Raw genomic sequence first — 24,779 nt, 5'->3', positions numbered from 1 at the left:
GACCACTAATTTATAGCCCAGGTAACCCTATATGGCATCTAGAGATGTTTTACCTGAAGTGCAGGCCTAGTCCTGAGCAGGAATTGTACAGACCAAAGTTTAGCCTTGTCAGGTCATACACTATATGGTGAGAGCAAAAGATCCCCAGGTATTTTACTCACTGCCAATTCCACTGACTGGGCAGGCTAACTGTGAAGAATGTGCCTACAGGCATCTGCAGCCCCACAGTGTGGTGAATTAAAGAGGGGAGAGAGGGATTATGACATAAGCAATGAACTCAGTCTTACCTATGAAAATGCCCAATCCTGGTTGTTACAGCAGGTCATGACTTGAGGAAACAAAGCAGCTGGTCTTTTTAGAGATAGAGTGTGCTATCAAATAGACCTTGGGACTCTGGAAGGGGGTGACATTATGTAGCACATGTGGAAGGCAGTGATTATATAGGGACCATGGAGGAAGCAATGTGCCTCTTTTCTCCATGCTGTCCATGGGAGAATATCTTACCAAGGAAGCACATGTGCCTGTGCTTGAAGTTTCTTCTCACGACAGAAAGGAACTGCACCTGCTGCCCCTGCCCATATGAGGATGATGGGACATGCCAGTTCTGTCACTGTACCTGTTCAGATTCTCCCAATTGCCACTGGTGCTGCTGCTCCTGCGCCAATGACCCCATCTTCAAGTGCTGCTGTGTTTGTCCTGTAGGCACATCTACCTGCCACTTCTATGAAGCCCGCTGCTGGTGCCATACACCTTTCCCTACTGACTCCCCGTAAGTATACTAGGAACCCATACCCAGACAGATGCCCATCATAACCTGCTGAGACCAACTTCATGCTAGTCAATCCAGCCAGGATTTGTTTCATAAACAACTTCCCTAGCAAAACAGAACCCATCATGACTTCCCCACCCCTATCCTTGGAAATCATGACACTTCCTTTCTGCATCAGTCATTGGCTACTGCATGACTTTTCCAGATCTGTCCCCATCCTTTAAGGCCCAGTTCTGGTTCCTTCCCCTCTATGTAGGCCCCCCAGACTATCTAAGCCTATACTGTTCTCTTACTTAGGAGATACTCGGACTTTAAATTAGAAAGGACCTGAAAGGTCACCAAGTCCAAACCTCTCATTTTATATATGGGGAAGTTGAGGCCCAGAAAGATTTAATTCTCTAAACCTACACTGTTCTGTCCTTTAGGAGATACCCAGACTTTCAAGTTGGAAAAAACCTTAAGGTCACCTAAACTGAGGCCCAGAAAGATTGAAGTGGCTTGCCCAAGGTCATGAAAAGTAGTAAGCAGTAGAGCAATCAAACCCAGGCCCTCTGACTCTAAATCCACATTTTGAAATGTTGGACCACTCTAGTATTCTGCTCATTTCATAGGATCATCAAACTTAGAGGTTAAAGGGACATTAAAGGTCAGGTTATCTCATCTCTTCTTACAGATGAGGAAATTCAAGCCCAGAGAAGTTACTATACCTGCCACGGTAACACAGTAGTCACCTAGTCAAGACTTGAACCCAGGACCTCTGATTTCAAAACCTTTGGCACTTTGTCTTATCCTACCAGTGGCATCAGTGATGCATGCTTTTGTCTTATAATGTTATTTTTTTTGTTTTGTATATTTATATTCTGTCTCTCCAGCTAGAATATAGGCTGCTTGAAAGCAAACATAATGCCTTAGATTTCTTTGTATTCCCTATAGCACATTCCTAGACAATGTCTTGCATCCAGTAAGTACTCAATTAAATAGTCACAATTTTAAATATTTTTATTTTAAAATTAAGTCTATCCTACTTTGTGGATACATCAAAGCAAAACACTAGACTAAACAACATTGATGGGAGCAGTTACTTCCACAGGAACAATATTCAAAGTGCTTTAGAGACATATTCCTGAATGGCCAAAATTTAGATTACAAAAGCTTTAAAAAAGTTCTTAGAGCCAAAAAACTCTAGATGTAGGAGTAAAAGCCCTAGACAGATGATGAGAGTTTGAGTTATAACTTATGACACCTACAGACCTTGGTCAAGATAATTCTTTGTGCTCCAGCTCCCTCATCTTTGAAACAAGCAGGTTGAACTAGATGAATCCCAAGGTGCTATTATGTTCATCTTCATAAGAGTACCACTAACTCAATTTCCATACTACTTCTCTTCCCCACCCTTCCCAAGACCTTGTGTGATTCTCACCAAGCCAGCAAAAGGATGAAAGTGATCCATCCCCTCTATGCCTGTCACCGTCATGTTCACTTTTCAATCTCCCCACCTCACATAACTTTATAGCTTTTCACGCCTCCATCTACAATACGACAGAATAGAGTTGACACTGTTCATCTCAATGAGGAGAAAGCAGTAAATATGTATGACTACCCCTTTTTTCTCATTCAAGCTAGAAACTTGAAAGGGACAGGTGTTCACAGAAAGGGGGAAAGAACCTGGAACACTACCCCCTTGTGACTGATTCATTGATGCAACCTCTTGGGCCCTCTTGGCAACTATTTTCTGAATGACCATTAAAGACACTGTTATGCACAGAGTGTATGTAGGGAGTTGTGTCTTAAAGGATTGATGCTAAAACCTAACAGCAGGGTTTCTAGCACGAGGGTAGGATTTGATTTTTAAAGTATTAAGAATATTGTGGAGCAACTTTGATTGGGGAACATTATGGGGGATGTGCCTGTGTTAAGTGTATAAATCTCTCTCCATCTACATTGTAAAATGCTTGTTCTTACCCACCATGACTAGTCCAGTATTTTGGACTATTAAATACTCAATAAATTTTTAAGGTTCTCCAAACATTCTTCTTTGCAGATGACATTGTGCTAATAATATCCCAGGGTCTTCTCAGTGAGATTTCATGGACTTTTTAAAAAGAAATTAACACACACAAGAAAAAAAATGAAGGAAGAACAAATGTCCTGATTTAGGCATCTAGTTGGATGGGTAACCCTATTGGAGTAGTACATGAGTACCTATATCTAATGAAGGCACTGCAAGCAGATGGATGGGGCAGCTAGGTGGTACCATAATGTACAGAGTGCTGGGACTGGAGTCAAGGAGACTCATCTTCCTGAGTTCACATGTGGCCTCAGACATTTATTAACTGTGTCCCTGGGCTGTCACTTAACCCTGTTTGCCTCAGTTTCCTCATCTGTAAAATGAGCTGGAGAAGGAAACGGCAAACCACTCCAGTATGTTTGCCAAGAAAACCTCAAATGGGGCCATGAAGAGTCAGACACAACTGAAAACAACTGAACTCACAATTGAGTGAGAGAAGAGTGAAATATGTTGTATATGGGTAAATGCACAGCGCTTTCAAGTTGCTACCTGCTGTTAAAACCCGTCTTTTTTAATACCAGCACAATATTCTTCTAGTGATTACCCATGATGTTGCAAGATCCTGAAGGGCAGGAGCCTTTGCTGTTTTTGTATTTCCAGGACTTGGAACAGTGCCTGGTACATAGCGCTTAATAAATGTTTATTGATTGATTTATACTTATGACTGTGAATGAGAAAAATATCAGGTTCTCCCAAGAATATGTCAATGACACAAAGGGCATAATGGGGGGAGACTCATGGGAGCTGAGAGTAGGCTGAAGCATAAAAGGCACCATCAAGGACATAGATATTGATATGTGTGTGTGTATATATATGTATGTATGTGTGTGTACATTTATATTAGAATTCATCACAGAAGAATATTGTACATATATATGACTACAAAAGGACATATTGTGAGATTAAGGGATAGACAGCCTGAATGTTGCACGAGTATGCATGAAATATTAAAAGTCTTAGAAGCTCTTCTGAATGATGGGCATAGCATCTATAGAGAATTTATGAAGGCTATAGACGAAAAATCACGGATGATGAGAAGGAACGCCTGGTGGTGATTTAATGGTGGAGGAAGGAGTATCCACATCGAAGAGATCCCAGAACATTAAAGTACCAATTCAGCACTAACTGTGTCCTAGACATTGTGAGGAAGGTAAGAAAAGGGTCAGGAATGATGGCTAAGTTATGACTCATCGGTGTGAAGCTTCTCCAGAACATGGAGAATGAAGGTGGGATCTCATAACTGGAGGGTTTCTAAGAGCTCAGTTGCCTCTTTTCAAAGCATAGATGTCGTGACATGTGATTGGAGGGACAAAGGAGAAGCACCTCCCCTCCTCTGATGCTACTTTAATTACTCCTTTGACTTGAAAGTTCCATAGAATCCGGACTCCTCTTTTAGAACGCAAACATCGCTGGGAGGAGGAACAGCCCATGGTATGTAACAAACCTTTAAAAGGTTAGAAAAAGGGGCGGTGAATAGATCACTAGCCCTGAAGTCAGGAGGACCTGGGTTCAAATCCAGCCTCAGACACTTAACACAAAAAAAAAAAAAAAAACCTAGCCGTGTGACCTTGGGCAAGTCACTTAACCCCAATTGTCCTCCAAAAAGCAAAAAATAAAAAGTTAGAAAAAGAAGAAACCCTAGAGTTTATCAGATCATTTTCCCTTCTAATAGGAAGGTCATGGCCAGACTTGAAACCCTATCAACCTACAGCTGATAGCAGAAAGGAAGGCACATCTAGGGCCACTACAGATAAATGATCTTTCTCATGCTTCAAGATTGTGCTGAGGATTTGATATTCAGGACCCCTGAGTACTGAGTTGGGTAAATTGTTCCTCAGAATGGTCAGAGATTCTATGTACCCTTTGGGCAGTAAAAACAATGAATTCCCAAGTGGACATTCTATCATTTGTCTGTTTTCTGGTGACTCTTGCCCACTGACTAATGTTGAGAGTCTGTGGGCATAAGACAAAAATATCTCCTAGAAAAGTGTTCTCAGAATAAGGACAGCATAGCACATGATTTTGGACAGATCCTTTCCATTAATGGCCTCATTCATTAGGATGTCCATTTTGAGCACACATGCACACAAAAAGATAACCTATTTGTTCTATAAGACTATATCCTTTCTCTTTGATTTCTTTTGTCCCTATTTTTACTCCCTTTTTTCCTTCCTCTTATGTTCCTTATTTCCATTTTCTCACTCCTTCCCCCCCATTTCTCTGTCTCTGTTTTTCTATCAATTTCTCCCCCTTTCCTTTCCCTTCCCTTCCTTTTTCCTTTCCTTTCCTCCTTTTTCTCCTCCTCTTCCTTTTCTTCTCTCTATCTCTCACTCTTTCTCCTTTCCTCTCTCCCTTTCTCCCTCTCTTTTCCTCCCTCTCTCTCTTTCTCTCTCTTTATTATCTTCTTGTTCTTCTACCACTCATCTCCTAAACCCTGCAAATGGACATTAATAAAGAATACTATAGTTATCTTAGCTTGAAGGACAACTTGGAAGCAATTTCCAGTCCTTATTCCCCAAAACTGAAAACCCTGACTATTCTGTGTCTACCACAAACCAATATGATTATGCAGGGGGACATCTTCAAATACCTGCCAGCATGATTCCTTTCTTCCTTTCCTTCTATCTCTTTCTATATTAGAGCATTTTAAAGCTTTCCTCAATAAATTTATATTGCTCCAGACTGGTAGACGAATAAATTCTTCTTAAATTGCATTAGATATAATACATCTCTGACCAAAAACCCATTATCTTAAATCATGGTCCCAGAAAAAAATAAGGATAAACCTTTGTACTCCTCCCAAAAAAGAAAGATGAAAAACTATTTTCATTTTTAAATATTTCCCCTTACTCCATTATTTTCATCCTCTAACCGGCCATATTTCTAGTTTTATAAGGGAAGAAGTATGGGGAGCACATAGAGGAAGCACTGATCTGAAGTTAGCAAACCTGGGTTAAAATCCTGCCTCTGATGTCTAGCAGCTACGTAACCCTGGGCAAGTCACAAAACCTTTCTTAGTCTTCATTTCCTGACATGTAAAATGAAAGGATTGGTCTAGATGACACTTAAAGTCCCTTCTAGTGAAGAAGCAGCTCAGTATAGTGGACACATTGGTCCTCTAGTCCAGAAAACCTGAATTCAAATCCAACCTCAGACACTTGCTAGCTGTGTGACCCTAGTCAAGTCACTTATCCTCTATTTACATAAGCTTTCCCATTTATAAAATGAGATTAATAACAACACCTGCCTAACAGGATTGCTGTGAGTTAATATAAGGGAACCTTGGTAAAGTTCTTTTCGAGCCTTCCAATGATTCCTAAATTATCTTTCTTTGATCTGTTTTCCAGGTCAATTGTTTTTTTTTTATATGTGATAGCTCACACTTTATTCTATTTTTTCAGGCTTTTGACTATTTTAATATTTCCTTTTGTTTCACTGAATTATTAGCTTTGATTTGGCCCATTCTGATTTTCAAGAAGTCTATTTAATTAGACAAGATTTTATACCATGTGTGCCATTCCTCTTTCTAGTGTTTTCTTTCATACCTTTCATTTCTTTTCTAATTTTTCCCATAACATCATCATTTCATTTATAAAAAATCATTTTTCAGTCTTTTAAAAAATCTTCACTCATATGTTCAAAAAATTCTAGCAGAATTTGTGCCTAAGTTATATCTTTCTTTGAGGTTTTGCTTATAAATGTTTTACAATCATTGTCTTTTTCTTAGTGTTCCTGTCACCATAATAGCCCTTTTTGGTGTTATTCCTTGTTTGCCTGTTCTTTTGGTCTTACCTCTTCATTTTGAACTATGTATTAGAGCCAGGTTCTACGTGAATCTGCAGAGAATGTCCGCACTGTTCTTGGTCCTGTTTTGTGACCTCTTAGGGCCTGTTGTTATGCTACCTTCTCATATTATTGAATGTTAGTTATTCCAGAATCTCAGGGACAGCTCAGTAAGGGAACCTATCTGCTTTCAGTCTGATCCAGGATGAAGTCTGAGCGTTGATTTCTTGGTCTGTACTCCACAAGTTCCTGACTTGGTTTTGGGTCTGAACAACATACCAGTGCAATTGTCCCTAGTTAGAACTCCATTAGACTGCTTCTGGACTCAGCCAGTTTGAAAGATCTACTCGTTCAGGGACAGAACTATAGATGTTTTTTTTCTGGGATTCCTACCCCAATTATCCTGGGACAGGCTTCAGGCAGGGATCAGGATTGGATGTGAAACACAGTTTTGCTCCCAAAGTCAGTCGCACAACTGTTGCTTGCTTCTATACTCACTTCTCACTCAGTATGCAGCCTAGGTCCGTGTACCTACCACCCTATCTGGCTTTAGGTGCCCTCTTCAGTCTGCACTAGATTTACAACCAGAAATAGATAGTGAGCCCTACTTCTACTAGTTGACATTTGTTCCTGCTCCCTGGATGACCCCTAGCCCCTTTGTATTGCATCTAGGACCTCTTCTTTGGTACACAATTGTAGGTAGGCCCTCAGGTTCAATTTGCATGATCAAAGGCTCCACACAGCATATTCCACAAACCCCATCCCCAGTGTCCACAGACACTTCTGTCTCCCTATGCCACCCTGAACTGGAAAAATGAACAACTGTGATTTTCTTCCTTGGATCCCCTGATCAGAACTTGGTTTGGTGCGTTTTATTCCTTCTACTCTGTCATCCTGACTGGTCTCCTGGAATAACTTTTTAGTTGTTAAAGTTATTCAGAAGTGGACTGGGCTCTTTCAGGAGATAGCAAGTTTCCCCAGTAGTGGAGGTCTTATATAAAAAACTCAGGGATAATTTGTCAAGGAAAATGCTAGACAATTTTTTTCGCAACATGACTAATATGGAAATATGTTTTGTATGACTTCAATGTTCAAATAAAGTACATTTAAAAAGAAAGAAAGAAAGAAAATTCTAGCCAGGATTCATGTTTAAGATAGAGGTTAGACTAAATAGCCTCTGAGATAACTTTAAATTCTAGATACTGATTCTCTGTCTCCCAATTGGGGACCTCTCTCTTTGACTCTCTTACTGTGTGTAGCTTGACTTTTTTATCCCCTCAGGTGAAAAGTCTTGGACTTTATTTTCAAAATATTTTTTAAAAAAATTTTAGAGGCAGCCAGGTAGCACACCAGCTCCAGTGTTGAGAAGACCTGGAGATCGAATCCCGGGCTCAGACACTTAGCACCCACCCAGAAACACCTGGCCGTGTAACCTTGAGCAAGTTACTTAACCCCGATTGCTTAAAATAAAAAAAAAGAAAATTTTAAATTTTGAGTTCCAAATTCTTTCCTTCTTTCTATCTTCTCCCTCACCCATTAAGAAGGCAAGCAATATGATACCTATTACACATGTAAAGTCATGCAAAATGTATTTTAGCTTTGTTCTTAATAGCTGTTTTTAAACTTTCTCTCCATGTATCCATTCATCTGAGGATGAAATGTATGACTGCTATATGCCTACCACTTTGTATAAGGCACTAGAGGAAGTATGAAGAATTGGTTACCAGTTCAAGCTAGAAGGTAAACAAATAAAAATTACAAAGCCTGTTTAGAAGTTTCTGTCCCTCCAATTTACTTGGTAATTATAGCTGGCTTGTGCCCTAGCATTATCAGGGTTCTATTACAAAGTTGGTTTAGAGAATGAAGAGAACTCCAGGTAGCTCCTCAGTAGCATTGTTGGCATAATCATAGGCTTGTGGTGCCAGGCTTCATTTGGGCTTTTCCTTTTCAGGGTGGTAACATTGTAAAATGGGAAGAACATTTGCTTTGAAGTCAGAGAACCATTCTATTAGGACTTTGTGATTGAGTCAACTCATTGAGTCCAACGCCTTCATTTTACAAAAGAGGAAGCTGAACACAAACCCAGACCTCTGTCTATCTACTATACCATGCTATTTTGTGTAATTCATAACAAACCTGTGAAATAAGGAGTGCGAATAGGAAAAAGTCATCTGCTGAGTAGGGGTGGTTTCATTATTAGAAAAGTTAGGTGACTTTCAGACAACCTGGGTTCAAATTCTGGCTTTCTTACTCCCTGTGTAACTTTGTACAATTCACTTCACTTCCCTGACCCTGGGTTTCCTCATCTGTAAAAGGAGAAGTGTAGACAAGATCCATTCCACCTCTTAATTCTATGTTACTCTGAACAGGACTCAATATTCTCTTTTATATGAACTTTGTACCATAGAGATTCAAACTGAAGGGAGGCTTTATTGAGAAGGTAGCATTTGACCTGGGTTCTGATGGAAGAAAAGATGGAAATGTTGGGGGAAGTATTTTCTAGGCATGGTGGATAATGTGTGTAAATGACTGGAGACAAAAGAATATATTATGAGGGAAAGATCTTTAGCTGGAAAATAGAGTCCATGATTAGATGAAATACATTTCCAAACTTCAGTTAGAGCCAAAATGTGGAGGACCTTGAATGCCAGGTTAAGTAGTTTGTAGTTTTTTCACCAAAGACAATAGGTACATTCATACTTATTGTAATAGAAGAGTAGGGAGAACCAGCTATAGAGACTAAGACATAATGGTCAGAGAGGTGACAGGAGAACCAAGAAAGAGCAATGACATGGAAGCCAAGAGAAAAGGCTCTCAAGAAGAGGAGGCATCAAAGGTTATGAAAATTGACAGAAGACAAGCAATGAAGAAAAGGCATTAGATTTACCCTTAGGAGACTGCAGGTAAACTTGGAGAGAGCAGTATTAATAGACAGTGGGAATGGAAACCTGATTGCAAAGTTGAGGGCTTATTGGGGAAGAAGATCAAAAGCAAAAAGAAAAAGAAGAACAAACACAAGAAAAGCAAGCATAGGGGTGGCTAGGTGGTGCAGTGAATAGAACACTGGCCTTGGAGTCAGGAGGACCTGAGTTCAAATCCAACCTCAGACACTTAACACACACACACATACACACACACACACACACACACAAAACTAGCCATGTGACCTTGGGCAAGTCACTTAACTCCAATTGCCCTACCTTCCCCCCTCCAAAAATCTGAAAAAAAAAGAACAAGAACAAGAAGAAGTCATATTGCACTTTAAAGTTTGCAGAATTTTTTACATAATCTCATTAGACCTTCAAAATAACCCTACAAGGTAGGATGCTACCCATTTCATGTAGCTGTTCAAAGATATTGAGAAGTTAAGTGATTTCTCCATGGCCACATAGACAGTAAGTGTCAAAGATAGGATTTGAACCCAGGTCTTTCTATTTCAAAGCCCAGGCCTCTATCTATTGTTCCATACTATCTGTGTATGTTGTTCCTGCTCTTTTTGCATCCTGGATCATCTCCAGTCGTCCTGATGAATGTCTGGTCACTAGACCAGGATGACTATGGAGGAGAAAGTGAGGCCGGCGACCTTGTACAGCCCTCCCTCCCTCAAATCCAAGTCATGTCATCATTTCCCTGATGCCATGGTCTTCTCTGAAAATGGACAAGCACAGCAACAGCAATCTGTGTAATGTACAACAAACTTGTAAAGTAGAAGATACAGGAAGGAAATTTCGATCATTGAGACTAGAGATATTTTCGTTATTTAGGCTTTGGGCTTTTTACCCCCAGGGCCTAGTTTAGTACCTGGAACATCTTAGGTAATTAATGAATATTTGTTGATTGATTGGGAGTTTAGAGAAAGGTTGGAAGTCACTGTGTGGTATGTGATAGGGAGTCAATAAAAGAAATTTTTTTTAATGCAGTGCATTAGCAAGAGTCCAGTTTAGGTAAGATAACATAAATTTCTTTTGGATGCTTATAAAATGATTTCACAATTTTCTCCAAAAATTCTTGAAGTGGTGGCACAACAAAAGGCTCAGGGAAGGTAGATATTAGAGGTTACCCAAAGTAGGAAGTTAGATGTATAAAGAGAGCCCAGAGAGTCAAGGAGATGGGGAATTCCAGAGAAGTCTGTAGCCTTATTAAAATGGCTGATCAAGACCAAAGGGTCAAGACCATAAAGGATTCCAGGACATAGTTCTAGAACTTGAAAAGTGACTTAACAAGTTATCTAGTCCAACTTTCTTATTTCATAGATGAAGAAACTGAAGCCCTAAGAGGTCAATTGATTTGCCCAAAGTCACATGACAGAGACAGGATTTAAGCACCAGTCTTTTGATTCCTAATCAAGCATTTTCCCCAGTAAACCACATTTTGTACCATTATTCCAAGTCAGAATAGAAAAAATTCATGATGGGAATGGGGAGGCATCAAAAGATCTATAATAACTGGACATAAAACATTATAGACCTAACTCCTCACCCTTAAAAACACACATGCATGCACACATGCATAATAAAGACACGAAACACATACTGATATTTGAAAAACAGAAGGAATGTTGAATGTGGTTGTGAATGCCTAGTGAGGTAGAGGCTGGTAGATCTCTTGAGCTCCAAAGTTCTGTGCTCCAGTAAAGTTAGGCCAGCTGGATATCAGTACTAAGTGAAGCATTAAAATGATGAGCCCTTGGGAGTAGGGTGCCTTCAGGGGAATCAGTCCAGTTTGGAAAACATGCTGGTCAAAGCGCCTATGCCAGTAAGAGTGGGATCTGATCGGGGTGGCTAGGTGACACAGTGAGTAAAATGCAGGCCCCAGAGTCAGGAGGACCCGAGTTCAGTTCTGGCCTCAGACACTTAACATCCACACAAAAATACTAGCCATGTAACCTTGGGCAAGTTACTTAACCCCAATTGCCCTCCAAAAGGAAAAAAAAAAAGAGTGGGATCTGAGCCTGTGAGTAATCCCTGCACTCTGTCATTTCCCACCTAAACAAGATAGGGAGACCCATTTCAAAAAGATGTCTAGCAAATACATACCAAAGACTAAAAATAAAGTATACAACTGAATGCACACAAAGCACTTTTCTTTACAATAATCCTATGAGTTAAAGAAGTACTTATATAAATTATTATTCCCATTATATGAATGAAGAAACTGTCTCAGAAAGGTGACTTGTCAAAGGGCATCCAGCTAGTAACAGAAGTAAGACCTAACTCAGGTCCTCAGAGGCCAAGTTCAGTATCCATTCCCCTACATTATACTGACTTTCCTCATTTATGAAAATTTTAACTTAATACAAACATGGAAACTTGCCAAAATAGCTTCTATGGATAAGGAAAATCACCTTTTTTTCTATTAAACCCTAAAATATTGTGATATGTACACAATTATACTAAGATCTAACTTTTGGGTACCTCTATACCATTATTATTGCAGAACCTTCATGGCAGCCTAGACCGCCAGTCACCATATCCATTTCAATAAAAGGAGCCAGAGCTGTGCCCTTCAGTTTACTCTCCAGTCTGTTCTAAAAAGGGGGGAAAATGGAGAAAAGGAAGGTAGAGGGGGAGAGAGAAAGAAACAGAGAGAGACAGAGAATAGAGAGGCACATAGAGAGATGGAGAGGTCCTACATACAGTAGGTAGACAAATTAACAAATTATAATTAATTAACAAGCATTAACTAATAAATTAATAAACTTAATCAGGATATTAGGAATCTTAATAAGCATTTTTAAAATACCTATTATGTACCAAGTACTAGGTACCAGAGGTATAACTACAAAGAATGAGATAACTCCTACCCTCAAGGAGCTTATGCTATACCACGGGAAAAAAAAACATGTATGTGTAGACACATATGTGCATATGTTTATGTATGTATGTATGCATATTAAAATGTTTGTGAAATGGAATGGAATAATATAAGTTACAAGTGAAACAGATATAAGACACAAATGAAGAAGCAAGACTGGAGTGAGTCTGAAATGATAGATAATAATCACCCACATTTACATGGAACTTAAAAGTTTAGAAAACATTTTCTACATGATTCTGTGAGTGCAAAGGTTATCTTCAATTTAAAGATGGGAAAACTGAGGCATAGAAAGATGATGTGGTTTACATATGGTCACACAGCCATAAAGTTCGATAACCTAGAACCAAACCCAGGTGGTTTGGGTCCAAACAACATTCTTTCCCATATACCACAAAGACTGAAAGAGTGAGGTGTCCATGATGATTAGAGTAATACTGAAGAGATACAGTAGATTTGAGATAGAAAATGACAATAAGGGGAGAGAATTAGACATGCAGAGTGAGAAATTCATATAGAATAGAGTGGTATAAAAATGAGACAGTAGATTAGAGAATTATAAAATGAAAGTAGTTCCAAAACTGTTCACATCATCATTTTTTTTTCAAATTAGTTTCTTCTTATTTTTCTGTCCCTCTCCAAGGTACCATCATTCTCCTACTTTAGAATCAGGTTCAAAATCTCAGTCACCACGTCTTCTATAACCTTCTTTCACAATCTCGTTCATCTGTCCTTTTCTATTCTAATTGCTACTGCTCCAACTCGGGCTCTTATCATTTCATACCTTGGCCATTGCAATAGTGGTTTGCTTGTTGTTTTGTTTTGTGAGGCAATCAGAGTTCAGTGACTTGCCCGGGGTTACATAGCTAATAAGTGTCTGAGGTCAGATTTGAACTCAGGTCCTGTTGACTTCAGGGTCAGTGCTCTGTCCACTGTACCATTTCGCTATCCCCACAATAGTGTTTTAACTGAATTCCCTGCATCCTCCCCCTTCAATCTTTCCTACACACTAATTCCAAAATAATCTTTCTAAAATGCTGCTCTCATCATTGTTCTTCCCTTGCCTGTTGTTAAACATAACAAAATGGGTGCAACACTGTTCTTTGTATCTCAAGGCCACTTATAGTGTAAATGACCATAGCATTTCATTTCCTATACCGCTTGAATTAGCAAGCCTGGTACTATCACAGGGTGAGGACTCCAGTGGGGAATGCTTTTCAAGGAGGATACTTAAAAAACATGGCTGCTGGAGTCATGTGGGTGGCATGAATAAGGAAAAAGAAGAAAAGAGATCTGGAAGCAGGATTAGCTTAAATGAACCTGGCAATGCTGTGGCCATGGTGTTTCCAAAACCAGGAGTAACAGTGGGCCCTGATGACTCCAGAACTGAAGTGAGATGTTTCATCCCTTTTCCAGACTGTCCCAAGATGCTCCTGCAAAGAATCCAGGAAGCAACTGGCATCATATCCAAAGCATTTACCACCTGGGTCATGAGTCCTGAAGCCACTGGAGCCCTCTCCATTATACTGAGGAATCAAAGCTATTAAAGGAGAAGCAGATTATAACTCTTCTGGATATTCAGGACATTGCACCTGTTCTTTTATAGATGCTAAGTATGGGTTTACAATTTTATTTTCATTCTCTTTTAAATTTTTTTATCATGTTTTAATTAAATGTTATTGCTTTTGGAATTATGTGTCTATTACATCATCTGGCAATAGGGAATTGATGGTTGGGGGCCTGGTACATGAGCTGCTGAAATGATTATTTCAAAATAGTTATATTTTACCTAAGATGATTCGAGATTTGAGAACCACAATATGGGGAAGATGAGCTATGCTACATGTCCATCTTCCATCTTTCACCCAGAATTCCTGGGTTCCTTTTTGACCTGTCACCAAATAGAGGTCCAGATGAGGACTCCCTTTTGTCTTTCATCCTGTGGATCCAGTTTTGTGGCTATTACTAGGATCTTTCTCCTACAGAGGTGGGAAAAAATCAATAGTCAGTTCTTACCAACCAGTGTAGCAACCCTATACAGAAGATCTTGAGGACTTGGCTCTTCAAGGTCTTTCTGCTGAAAGATTATTGCTACTTGCCTCATTATCAGTATTTCATTTCTCGTGTAAAAATGTGTATAATGAAACATGAATTAACTAATATCTCACAGATTGTGGTAAGGAAAATCCTTTGTAAACCTTAGAGTACTATATATGTGTATAAATACATATATAGATATAGATATATAGATATGTGACCTATGACTGTTTTGTAAGCACAGTGTCTTGAGCACATTCGGTCTCAGGGCCTAGGCCATCTCCACCAGGATCTGAGGAGAAGTGGTTTCCAAGATTGTAGTGGTGGCTTGAATTGCCTGGCATGTACACAATGCCTCCTATCTCTCCTTCCGGCCTTGGCTGCTCCGGTTAGCCTGAGAGTTCATCAGCACTTGGCTGGAACAGCTGGCCCCTTCACAGGAAGCATTTCTGAATGTTAGAGACATGATTTCTTGTAGTTATGTGCCTAGTTCTCCTTTTGATCATCATTCTACACTTATCCGTGTATGTTTTGTACTTCTCCTTGTGGAATGTAAGTCCCTAAATGGCAGTACCATTTTTTTCAATGTTTTGTGTACAGTCTCTAGCATAGTGACTTCAGTTAAGGCCTCAAAGGAAGGATAATAAAGTATCCTGCCATAACCCTCACATTAACTAGCAAAATGAAAGATAATGTGGAGTAGTGGGGAGTGTATTGGATATGGCAGCACAACACTTGGGCTTGAGTACCAGATCTATTGCTAATCTATTGTAATATTAAACAATATTACAACTTAGTATTCCTCAGCATCTATTTTATCAAGAAAATGTCACCTGCGACTAACTTGGATAGACTGGGCTCCTCTCAGTAATGTAAGGTTATAAGACAGCTCCAAAAGGCTCAAGACAGAAAGGGCTGTCCACATCCAGAGAAGGAACCACAAGAGTCTGAATGTAGATTGAAGCAAACTACCTGCTCTCTCTCTCTCTCTCTCTCTCTCTCTCTCTCTCTCTCTCTCTTGTTTTGTTTCTTCTTTCTCATTGTTCACTCCATTGGTAATAATCCTTCTTTACAACATGACTAACATTTAATGTGAAGGTATTTGTAGATCCTATATATGATTACATGCTGCCATGGGGGTTAGGGTGGAGGAGAGGAAGGGGAGAAAATTTGAAACTCGAGGGATTGAGGGACTGAATGTTGTAAACTAAAAGTAAATAAATTAATTTTTTTTAAAAAGTCACCTGCCAGGTACTATGGTAATCACTGGAGAGACCCTCTCCCCCCCGCAAAAAAAAGGCCAAAAATAGGCCCTGCCCTCAACTCTTATTAAAAATCAGTATTTCTTGATTAATTAGTCATGACCTAACTAGAAGCAACATAATGTACTGGAAAAAGGCTCCAAAGCAGTCAAGTCCTGGATTCTACTCCCAGATCAACTACTAAATAGCTACAGTGACCTTGGGCAAGTCCTTTCCTTCTCTGGGTTTCCATTTCATCATCCCTAAAATAAAGGAGCTGGCACCTGGTCCACTGGAAAGACTACTTACTGCATCTGGAGTCAAAGGATCTGGGTATGAATCCTGACTCTGTCACTAAGCTACCTGTGTTATCTTGGGCAAGTCTCATTGTCTCTGGGCCCCATCCGTTAAATAAGGGGTTGGATTAGATGGTCTAGAAGACTAAGGTCCCCTCTATCTCTGACATGCCATGGTTCGGTGATTCTCCTTTCAGGTGGGCTGTCTTTAATCAGAAATTTATACAGAACGGAAGCTGCGATTCCTTACTCACGAAGACCAACGTTAGCCTGATGGAACACCTGGTCTGCCCCATCTGCAGCAAGCTGCGACTGCACTCCTACATATTACCCTGTACACACTGCGTCTGTGAGGGGTGCCTGCGGAAGATCCAGGAGGCAGCTGACATCACCGAGAGCTTCTTCATCTTCAACTGCCCGATCTGCCAGCGCTCCCACTGCCTGCCCAACAACAAGGTGGTGCTGCCTGAGAACTATCTGCGCAGCCGCCTCACCAGGCGCTACATGAAGCAGAACGACTTCCTCACCTGGCGCTTTGACCGGGCTCTGATTCCGCCCTACTGCCAGGTGTGCAGGGAGTACAAGCCGGCTTATAAGCACTGCGTCTCCTGCCGCCTGAATCTTTGCATCGAGTGCCTCAAGAACATGCACTCGGACACGTCCATGCACGACCACATTTTCGTAGACGCTTCCAGCCAGGAGCAGGAGGAGAAGCTCTGCGTCTATCACCCCAACACCAAAATCGTCGAGTACTGTCGGAACGACCACGAGCTGCTCTGCCACATCTGCAAGAGCATCCATCACGAGGGGCATGACACCATTAGCCTAGTGGACGCCTGCTCCGAGCTCTCCGCGGCTCTCTTCAGCGCCATTGCCAATTTCAAATCAGGTTGGAAGTTTTGTCTGCCAGCCTGTATCCCCCCTTCCTGAATGGGGCCTTGGGTGGGACCTCCACACTAAGAAAACACAGAGGCAGCATGGCATAGGGAATAGGGCTTCTCTGGATATGGTATCTAGGAAGAACTGAGTTCAAACTCTATGTCAGATGCTTATTAGCTCTGACCCTGGGCAAGTCATTTAACTTCTCTGATAAGTTTCCTCATGCAATAAAATGAAAGGGTTGGGACTTTGATGGCATCTAAGGCTCCCTCCAGTTCTAAAGCTGTGATCCTATTTACTCTTCCTGGGGATGTTTACATTTTGTTAAAGGACAGTGGTGGATTGGGGGCTGGTGGGAGGATATGGGGAAGAACACCTTTCACCCGCACAAATGAGTTTCATTCATCCAGCCCGGTTCCTTCAACAATCATTCATCAAGTACCTAAGATAACAATATGAAAAAAAAATTAAATTATGACTGGCCAGAGCAAACTGTTTCATGTAGGTATCTCCAGTGTGTATACCGTTTTCTCTAAGCCTCCACCCCACCGCCCAGAAAAAACAACTAAGGCCTGGGAATATAGCAAATCCTCAATTAAAACAAAACAACCAACTTCAGTGATTCCCTGTTGTGCTGTTCTATGTGAGCCAGTAGAACAGGGCTCTGGAGTATTCTTACATGCTTACAGGGCAGTCAGTATAGAGCCTCGAGGCAGAGAAAAGCAGCCAGACTTAGAGGTGACCAATATCCAGATGCAGAGTGGAAGAATGTATCAGTCATGCAGATAGTTCACAACATTCAGGTAACTGGAATGTAGATGAAAGGGTTTTCTAATGACCAGTTTCTTAAAAGTGGGTGTCCTTTACCTGTCCCTGTCATTAACAATCAATAGTCAATAAGCATTTATATGTGCTTACTATGTTCCAGGCACTGTGCTGGAGATATAAAGAAAGGGAAGAATAATCCCTGCCCTCAAGGAGCTCATAATCTAATGAGGAAAAAAATATGAAAATAACTAAGCACATATAGGGGGAATAGACATATATCATAACACCTGTTATGTGCCTGTACCTGTGCTAAACCCTTTCACAAATATTATCTCATTTGGTACCCACTACAAACATGAAAGGTGGGTGCCATTATTATCCCCACTTTACAGCTGAGGAAACTAAAGCAAACAAAGGCAAAGTAACTTATCCATGGCTATATGACAAGTAAGTGTCATAGACTGGAGTTGAAATCAGATAGTTGTCTGTATAAGATACACAAAGGGTAAATTGGAGATGCTCTCAGAGGGAAGGTCAGAAGGGACCCAGAGAGACTTTGTACAGAAGGTGGATCTTTAGCTACAAGAAACCAGGAGGCAGAGATGAATGAGGATTCCTGGAATGGGGGACAGCTAGTGAAATGATGCAGAGTAGTAATATGGAAATTGATATGTGAGGAACAGCAAGGAGGTCAATATCATTGCATTGGAGAGTGTGTGCAGGGAAGGAAAACGTTAGAAGACAGAAAAGACAGGGAGGAGCCAGGTAATGAGTGATATAGGGGGAAAAAAAGAGGAATGTATGTCTATTAGATCCTGGAGGTAGCAGGGAGTGACTGGAGCAAAAAGCATGATAGTGAGGAAGGTGACAAAGGATGATGCACAGGGAACTGGATTTGAAGTCAGAGGACTTCCATTGGAATCCCATTTAGCTGTGTGACCTTGGGCAAGTTGCTGACCCTTGCTTAGACCTCAGCTTCCCTGTCTGTAAAATGAAAGTGTTGAACTAGATTGCCTCTAAGATCTCTTTCAGCTCTAAGCCTGTGATCCTACAATTTTGTTCTAGGAAAACATAAAATTAATTGCCTTAAAATGGAGAATAGCCAGGGCAGCTAGGTGGCGCAGTGAGTAGAGCACCCGCCCTGGAGTCAGGAGGACCTGAGTTCAAATTTGGCCTCAGACACTTAACACAAAACTAGTCATGTGACCTTGGGCAAGTCAGTTAACCCTAATTGCTCTACCTTCCCCCCTCCAAAAAAAAAAGAAAAGCAAAAAATGGAAAATAGACATGAAAGAGTTAATTTCCACTTGAATATCCTCCTTAACAGCTAAGTGATTCAGTGGATAAAAAGTGGATAAAGCCCTAGATATGGAGTTAGGGAGACTGAAATACAAATCCTGCCTCAGACGCTTAAAAGCTCTGTGACAATGCTCAAATCACTTCACCGCTGCCTCACTTTCCTCATCTGTAAAATGGGGATAATAACAAGAATATCTACCTCCAGGGTTGTTCTAAGGATCAATTTTGCAAACTTTAGAGTGCTATTTTCTGAGGGGGGAAGGCAAGGCAATTGGGGTAAGTGACTTGCCCAAGGTCACACAGCTAATAATTAGCTATTATCATTATTGTCACATCTCCCTTTGCACCTCTACCTCAAAGACCCAACCTCTTCTTCTCACTATAGTGTAATGGAAAGTATTTTAGATGAGGTAGGATTCAGAGAGAACCTGGATTTTAATTCTGCCTACAAACTTTAACAGCTGTGAAACTACAGACAAATCACCTCAACTTTCTGGGCCTCAGTGTCCTCATCTATTAAATAGAGATAGTCCATAGTACCTACTTCACAAGGTTGGCATCAGAATAAAATGAGATATTGTATGCAAAGTATTTTGCACACCTCAAAACACTATATAAACTTCAGCTAGAATTATCTTAATTCCTATGGTCAAAACCAGACTTGTCCATAAACAAAAATTTGAGGGAGCCCTATATGGTCCCTTTGGCCCAAAACACCTTCCCCCTGAAATTCTTCCCTTTGCCACATGGACTGAAATTCTATCAGAGTCATTTGGGCTGTTGTGGGGAAAGTACTGGATACTTAAAACACTATATTAATGTGGATTGTATTTTTTTATTGCTGTCACTGCTATAGATAATGTAGATGTTTTATTAATTATAAGAGGTAATTAATTATGATATATAATTGTTGTCGTTCAGTCATATTCAACTCTTCATGATCCCATTTGGGATTTTCCTGGCAAAGATACTAGAATGGGCTGTCCTTTCCTTCTCCAGCTCATTTTACAGATAAGAAAACTAAAGCAAACAGGGTTAAGTGACTTGCCCCAGGGTCACATAGCTACTAAATATCTGAGGTTGGATTTGAAATTAGGTCTTCCTGACTCCAGGCCTGGCACTCTATCCATTGTTCTACTAAGCTGCACATGATATATAATCATATGACATCATTAAATATAATTAATTAAAATAATAAGCTAGTTTCCTCTTTCAAAATGCCATTATCCCTGGAAGTTAGTCCTATTAGTCATTCACACTCAGTGAATTTTGACTCAGTGTAAATTTGACTCCTGTTTCTTTTCCTCCAAACTCTGGAGATCAGTTGAATTGAAGGAATGAGAGTTTTGATCGGGGATGAAAGAAAGAAAGTCCTCGGCACTAAGAGGAAGATTGCTGGGACACTGCAATGGGAATCTCTGGGCACTATCAGGGGGCAGAGTAGAAAGAGGCATCAGGAGGGAATAAAGAGGTAGGTAAGAAGATGCCAAAGCCAGACTTTGCTACTCCAAAAATTTCACTCCAAATCCTGTGCTACCTTTCACCAATATCATTGACAGCTATAGATATAGTCTACTTTGCCTAGTAGCTGTGCTCCTGAAAAGACCTATGACAAATAAAAGTCCTTTAAATGAATTATTTTAACTCCAACAGGGAAGCCATTGTTTAAAGAAAACTGCAATGAATACTTTTGTAAAAAGCAAATAACTACAGCCTCCTTTACTAGTTTTGTGAATCACTTCATCTCTCTAAACTCTGAATATTTCCTCATCTGAATAAGTGGGACTATAATACTTTGTACTACCCTCCTCAGAGTGTCAAATGAGTTAGGGAAGTCAAAGCCCTTTGTAAATTAAGGTCTAAAGATCAGTCAGTAATTATTTAATTGATTTCAAGTACTGCAAGTGATAACAGTTTTGAAAGATGACCTACCTGCCCCTATAATGGTTTAATCACTTGGGGAAGTTTTCTCTAGGGAGGCAGCTTTGCAGTGGTAAAAAATCAATTCCCAAATTGGCATAGAAGGTTAGTATAGAGGAGAGCTCAATTCAATTAAACAAACATTTAAGTATATACTATGTGTAAAGCAACCATTAGGATTTCTATTCCTTTTGTTGTTGTTTTGGCAAAAAAAATATCCTGACTTTCATGGAGTCTAAAAGCAGTGATGTAGAAAGCATCAATTAAAGTAGTCTGTCTTATTAATAGAATTTTTAAAATTCATTTTCTTCTTTTTAGCTTTCGAGCAAGCCAATCAAAATTAATGGATTTTGCTCATTTATTTGCTTCTACTCTCTTGTTGTGCTGGTCAATTTTTTTTAACCCACCAAAAGTGGTTTGGGCTCTTGGAATAACTTCATTTAATATTAAGCCCAAACTAATTCTATCTCTATGATAGTCTGTCTTATTTGACAGTCTGAAAAATGACTGCTGTATTTGCAAATGGGATAATTTTGTATATAAGCTACAGCAGAATGAGATGACTGGTTTTTGTCCTGGCATTTTAGTTGATAAGTCCATCATCATTTTCTTTTGAGACAACATTTACTAATTTAAAGGGCCAATTTTAGTATATATAGATGAAGTAGGCAGCCACCCACATCATACAATTTCAGTGGTACTGGGAAGTCACACCTCCCCTTCCTAAAGACTTAAAATTTCTAGAAAACAATAAACCATGAGTTAACCTATATATGTATATATTCATACAGGTTTTTTGTAGAGATGAGAAATTAAAATCTAAGGGAACTCAAAGCCATTCAATAAGTGCTTTCCCTTTTTTAGCACCTCTTACAGATCTAAAGGCATTTTGCTAATTTATGAATATAAAGATCTTTAATTTCTTTTTGTTCAAATATTTATTTAACATGTTGACCATTTAGAAATTATAGCACTAGATTTAAGCCCTAAAAGGTATCTTAGAAATAGCTTCATCCAACCTCTCCATTTTATAATTAAGAAAACTGAGGCCCAAAGGGATGAAATTACGTGATTTGTTCAAGGTCACATGGTAAGTATCAGAGTTGGAATTTAAATTCAGGTCTTTCAAGTCCAGTTCTAGGCCTCTTCCCATTACACTCTAGGAGGCCAGGAAAAAATATGGGTTACAGGAACACTTTTTCTTGATTTTACTTTCTTGGTGGGTGGAATGTCACACACAAACACACACACACACACACACACACATACACCAGTCTAAAAATAACCCTCCCTAACTTGCTGGCAGTGGCTTCCATCCCATATCGTAATAGAACAAAATTGGTTATTCCCCAATGAAAAATTCAACCTGAAAATGTAATAATATCCACCCCAGCCCCAACCAGAGCAACCTTGTGTCTAAATTCTAACTGAGATGTTAATGACTAAGGCAATTCTGTGTAGTGAAGAGTGCCCAATTTGGAACTGGGTTTCAATCTGAACTCCAGCACTAATTTATGTGACCTTGGGCAGGTCATTTAGCCTTTCTAGGCCAGAGTTTCTCCATCTTTAAATTGGGAGGCTAGATTAGGTGACCTTCAAGGTCCCTTCTAACTCTAAAGCTATGAGCCCATCCTACCTTAACAGATGGTTTCTTAAAAGCAACAGAATTGGGAAGAACAAAAGAGAATAGGTAGAAGGAAAAAGAATGCAGAGAATCTGGAGGTACAAAAGAAACCAGCAAATTCACAATTTTGCTAAGGGCCAACCAAATCTGTCAAGAAAATACGGTGATTATTTTCTGGTAGGTGTGAATGTTATTGTATTATGATTTTTTTCTTTTTTCTCTGCAAATGCTTAACTCAAAATTGGTGTCTCTAAAAACAAACAGGAATATCCCAAGGGGTTACTCTGCAAATCCCACAAGTAGTTTAGTATAAGTAAAATATGATTAAAATGATCACCAAGGATCATGGGAGACAGCCCACTCTAAGATTTCCAACTTATTATCCCCATTTTACAGATAATGAAACTGAAGTCTAGGGAGGTTAAGTGACACTCTGTGAAGTGGTAGAGTGTGTTATTATATTCATTTATAGATGAGAAAACTTGAGACTCAGAGGAGTTAAATGGTCACCTGTGTTCACTAAGATGAGTCAGAATTTTAATTCAAATCTCTTGACTCTACTTCCATTTAATTTACCAATTGACTACTGCAAGGAGAAAGTATCACAATGGAGCATCCTGAAGGAATTTGAGGGGGGGGTAGAGGGGTAGGACAAATTCCAAATTGTATTTTACTCACTGATGCTAAATGGTGTTTTAGAAATCTGATACAAGTGACAAGATCAGTTATTTTGACTGACTATAGTCTTGGGGATGCCTCCTAAACAGGGGAGGTTAAAAAGTATTTAATCTGAAGTTGAAATAACTGTCTCATATTGTTTTCAGTCCGATATGAAATTGATAGTGATCTGATAGAATTCAATGTTTTAAAGAGTAGCATTAAAATGGACAAAGAAAAAAAAAGGAGAGCAATCCGAGGAGGATTCCTAAGACTGAAGCGTATTCTTCAAGAGAAAGAGAAATCCCTCATGGAGGAACTCGAGAATATAGAAGGATACAGGCAGAAGGAAATTGAAAAGTATGTGTGTACCACAAGTATTAAACTTAAAGAAATGGATGGACTTATTGAGTTCTGTAAAGAAGCTTTGAAAGAAACAGGTCAGGTGGCATTTCTACAGTCTGCTAAGTCTTTGGTAAATCAAATAGAGGAGAGGATCCAGAACACATATCGTCCTGACCCACAGCTTAAGGTGGACAGCATGGAGACCCTTAAGCTGAATTTTACAGATTTAGCAAACTCATTATGTGCCCTGTTCCCTACACAGCAACAGAAAGAGTCATCCTCTGGTGATTTTTCACCTAATCCCTATCCTGTGCATTCTGAAATGATGATTACTCGAAAAGTCACCTTCAATACCCCAAATTTTACAAATCAACAAGTATTTCAACGTAGCTACTCTTCACAGTCCCTCCCGGGACCCCCTTGTGACAAGGGTAGGGCAGGATTTGAAATGTATGAAAGAACACAATCCATCTCCACTCCCAGGGCCACCGAAGGGTTCTTTACCTACTGGATGGCACCTACAGAAGGCCAGAACTTTTGGTCTACTCCTCCAGAAGGTGCAAAAGTCCAGACCTACAGCAGCTTCCACAACTGGTATATCACCAATGAAAGAAATTTGAAAGTTCCAGGGCTCATTATCATCTATCAGACACTGGTGTACCCAAGAGCTGCCAAAGTAAGTCTTCTCTCTATTGCATTTCACAAGAGGCTGGGGCAGGACAAAGGGGTCATGGATATGCTTACACAGGTTGATAGGAAAAGTGATTGGGACTTTTCTATACTTAACACAGAGTCTTTTCTCTAAAGTTCTTCCAGACGGGACATTCCCTGGTCTTTTTATCAATCAGACTTTGAGGAATCTGGCACATAATATAGCTGCCATGAAACTAACTTGTGCCTAAAAGCTTATATTCATTTACAATGAGAAATATTGCTGACTAGTAGACATTTAAGTAGTTACTATTTTCTCTTCAAATAGGTAATCCTACTTGGGAAACCAAATCAAGCTCAGCAGACTGTTCAAATCAATTATTTGAGAACCTCACCTATTTGGAATATAGTTAAAAATGAAAATGGCAACAGCAAAAGAAAAAGATTCCCGAGTAGCCAAAACAGATGCCACAAAGTAAAAGTGAAAATACTCCTAGGCTGTAGCTGGAAGAGACCTTAGAAGTCATCTTTTCCAACCCCTCTCATTTTATAGGTGAAGCTGATACCCCCAAAGAGTTAAGTGACTTGCCTAAGGTCATACATTTAATTAGCGGCAGAGCCAGGATTC

General features: G+C 39.8%; 1 protein-coding gene across 1 annotated transcript in view; it reads left to right on the top strand.

Annotated features, from left to right (window-relative positions):
• The first annotated feature begins 449 nt into the window (after window positions 1-449).
• The window catches only part of TRIM42 (tripartite motif containing 42), a 47,521-nt gene continuing 23,191 nt past the window's right edge, over window positions 450-24,779 (top strand). The window contains exons 1-6 of the mRNA XM_069063855.1: window positions 450-739; window positions 3,946-3,964; window positions 5,725-5,740; window positions 15,072-15,097; window positions 16,225-16,897; window positions 23,323-24,176. Of these exons, the coding sequence (XP_068919956.1) occupies window positions 450-739; window positions 3,946-3,964; window positions 5,725-5,740; window positions 15,072-15,097; window positions 16,225-16,897; window positions 23,323-24,176 (1,878 nt within the window). The remainder of the gene's footprint in view (window positions 740-3,945; window positions 3,965-5,724; window positions 5,741-15,071; window positions 15,098-16,224; window positions 16,898-23,322; window positions 24,177-24,779) is intronic.

Source organism: Petaurus breviceps, unplaced genomic scaffold (assembly GCF_028583685.1).
Source record: "Petaurus breviceps papuanus isolate PSGF00001 unplaced genomic scaffold, PetGlider_PUasm1.0 90604, whole genome shotgun sequence".
Taxonomy (NCBI): Eukaryota; Metazoa; Chordata; class Mammalia; order Diprotodontia; family Petauridae; genus Petaurus; species Petaurus breviceps.
This window is presented reverse-complemented; position numbering and strand designations above follow the sequence as displayed.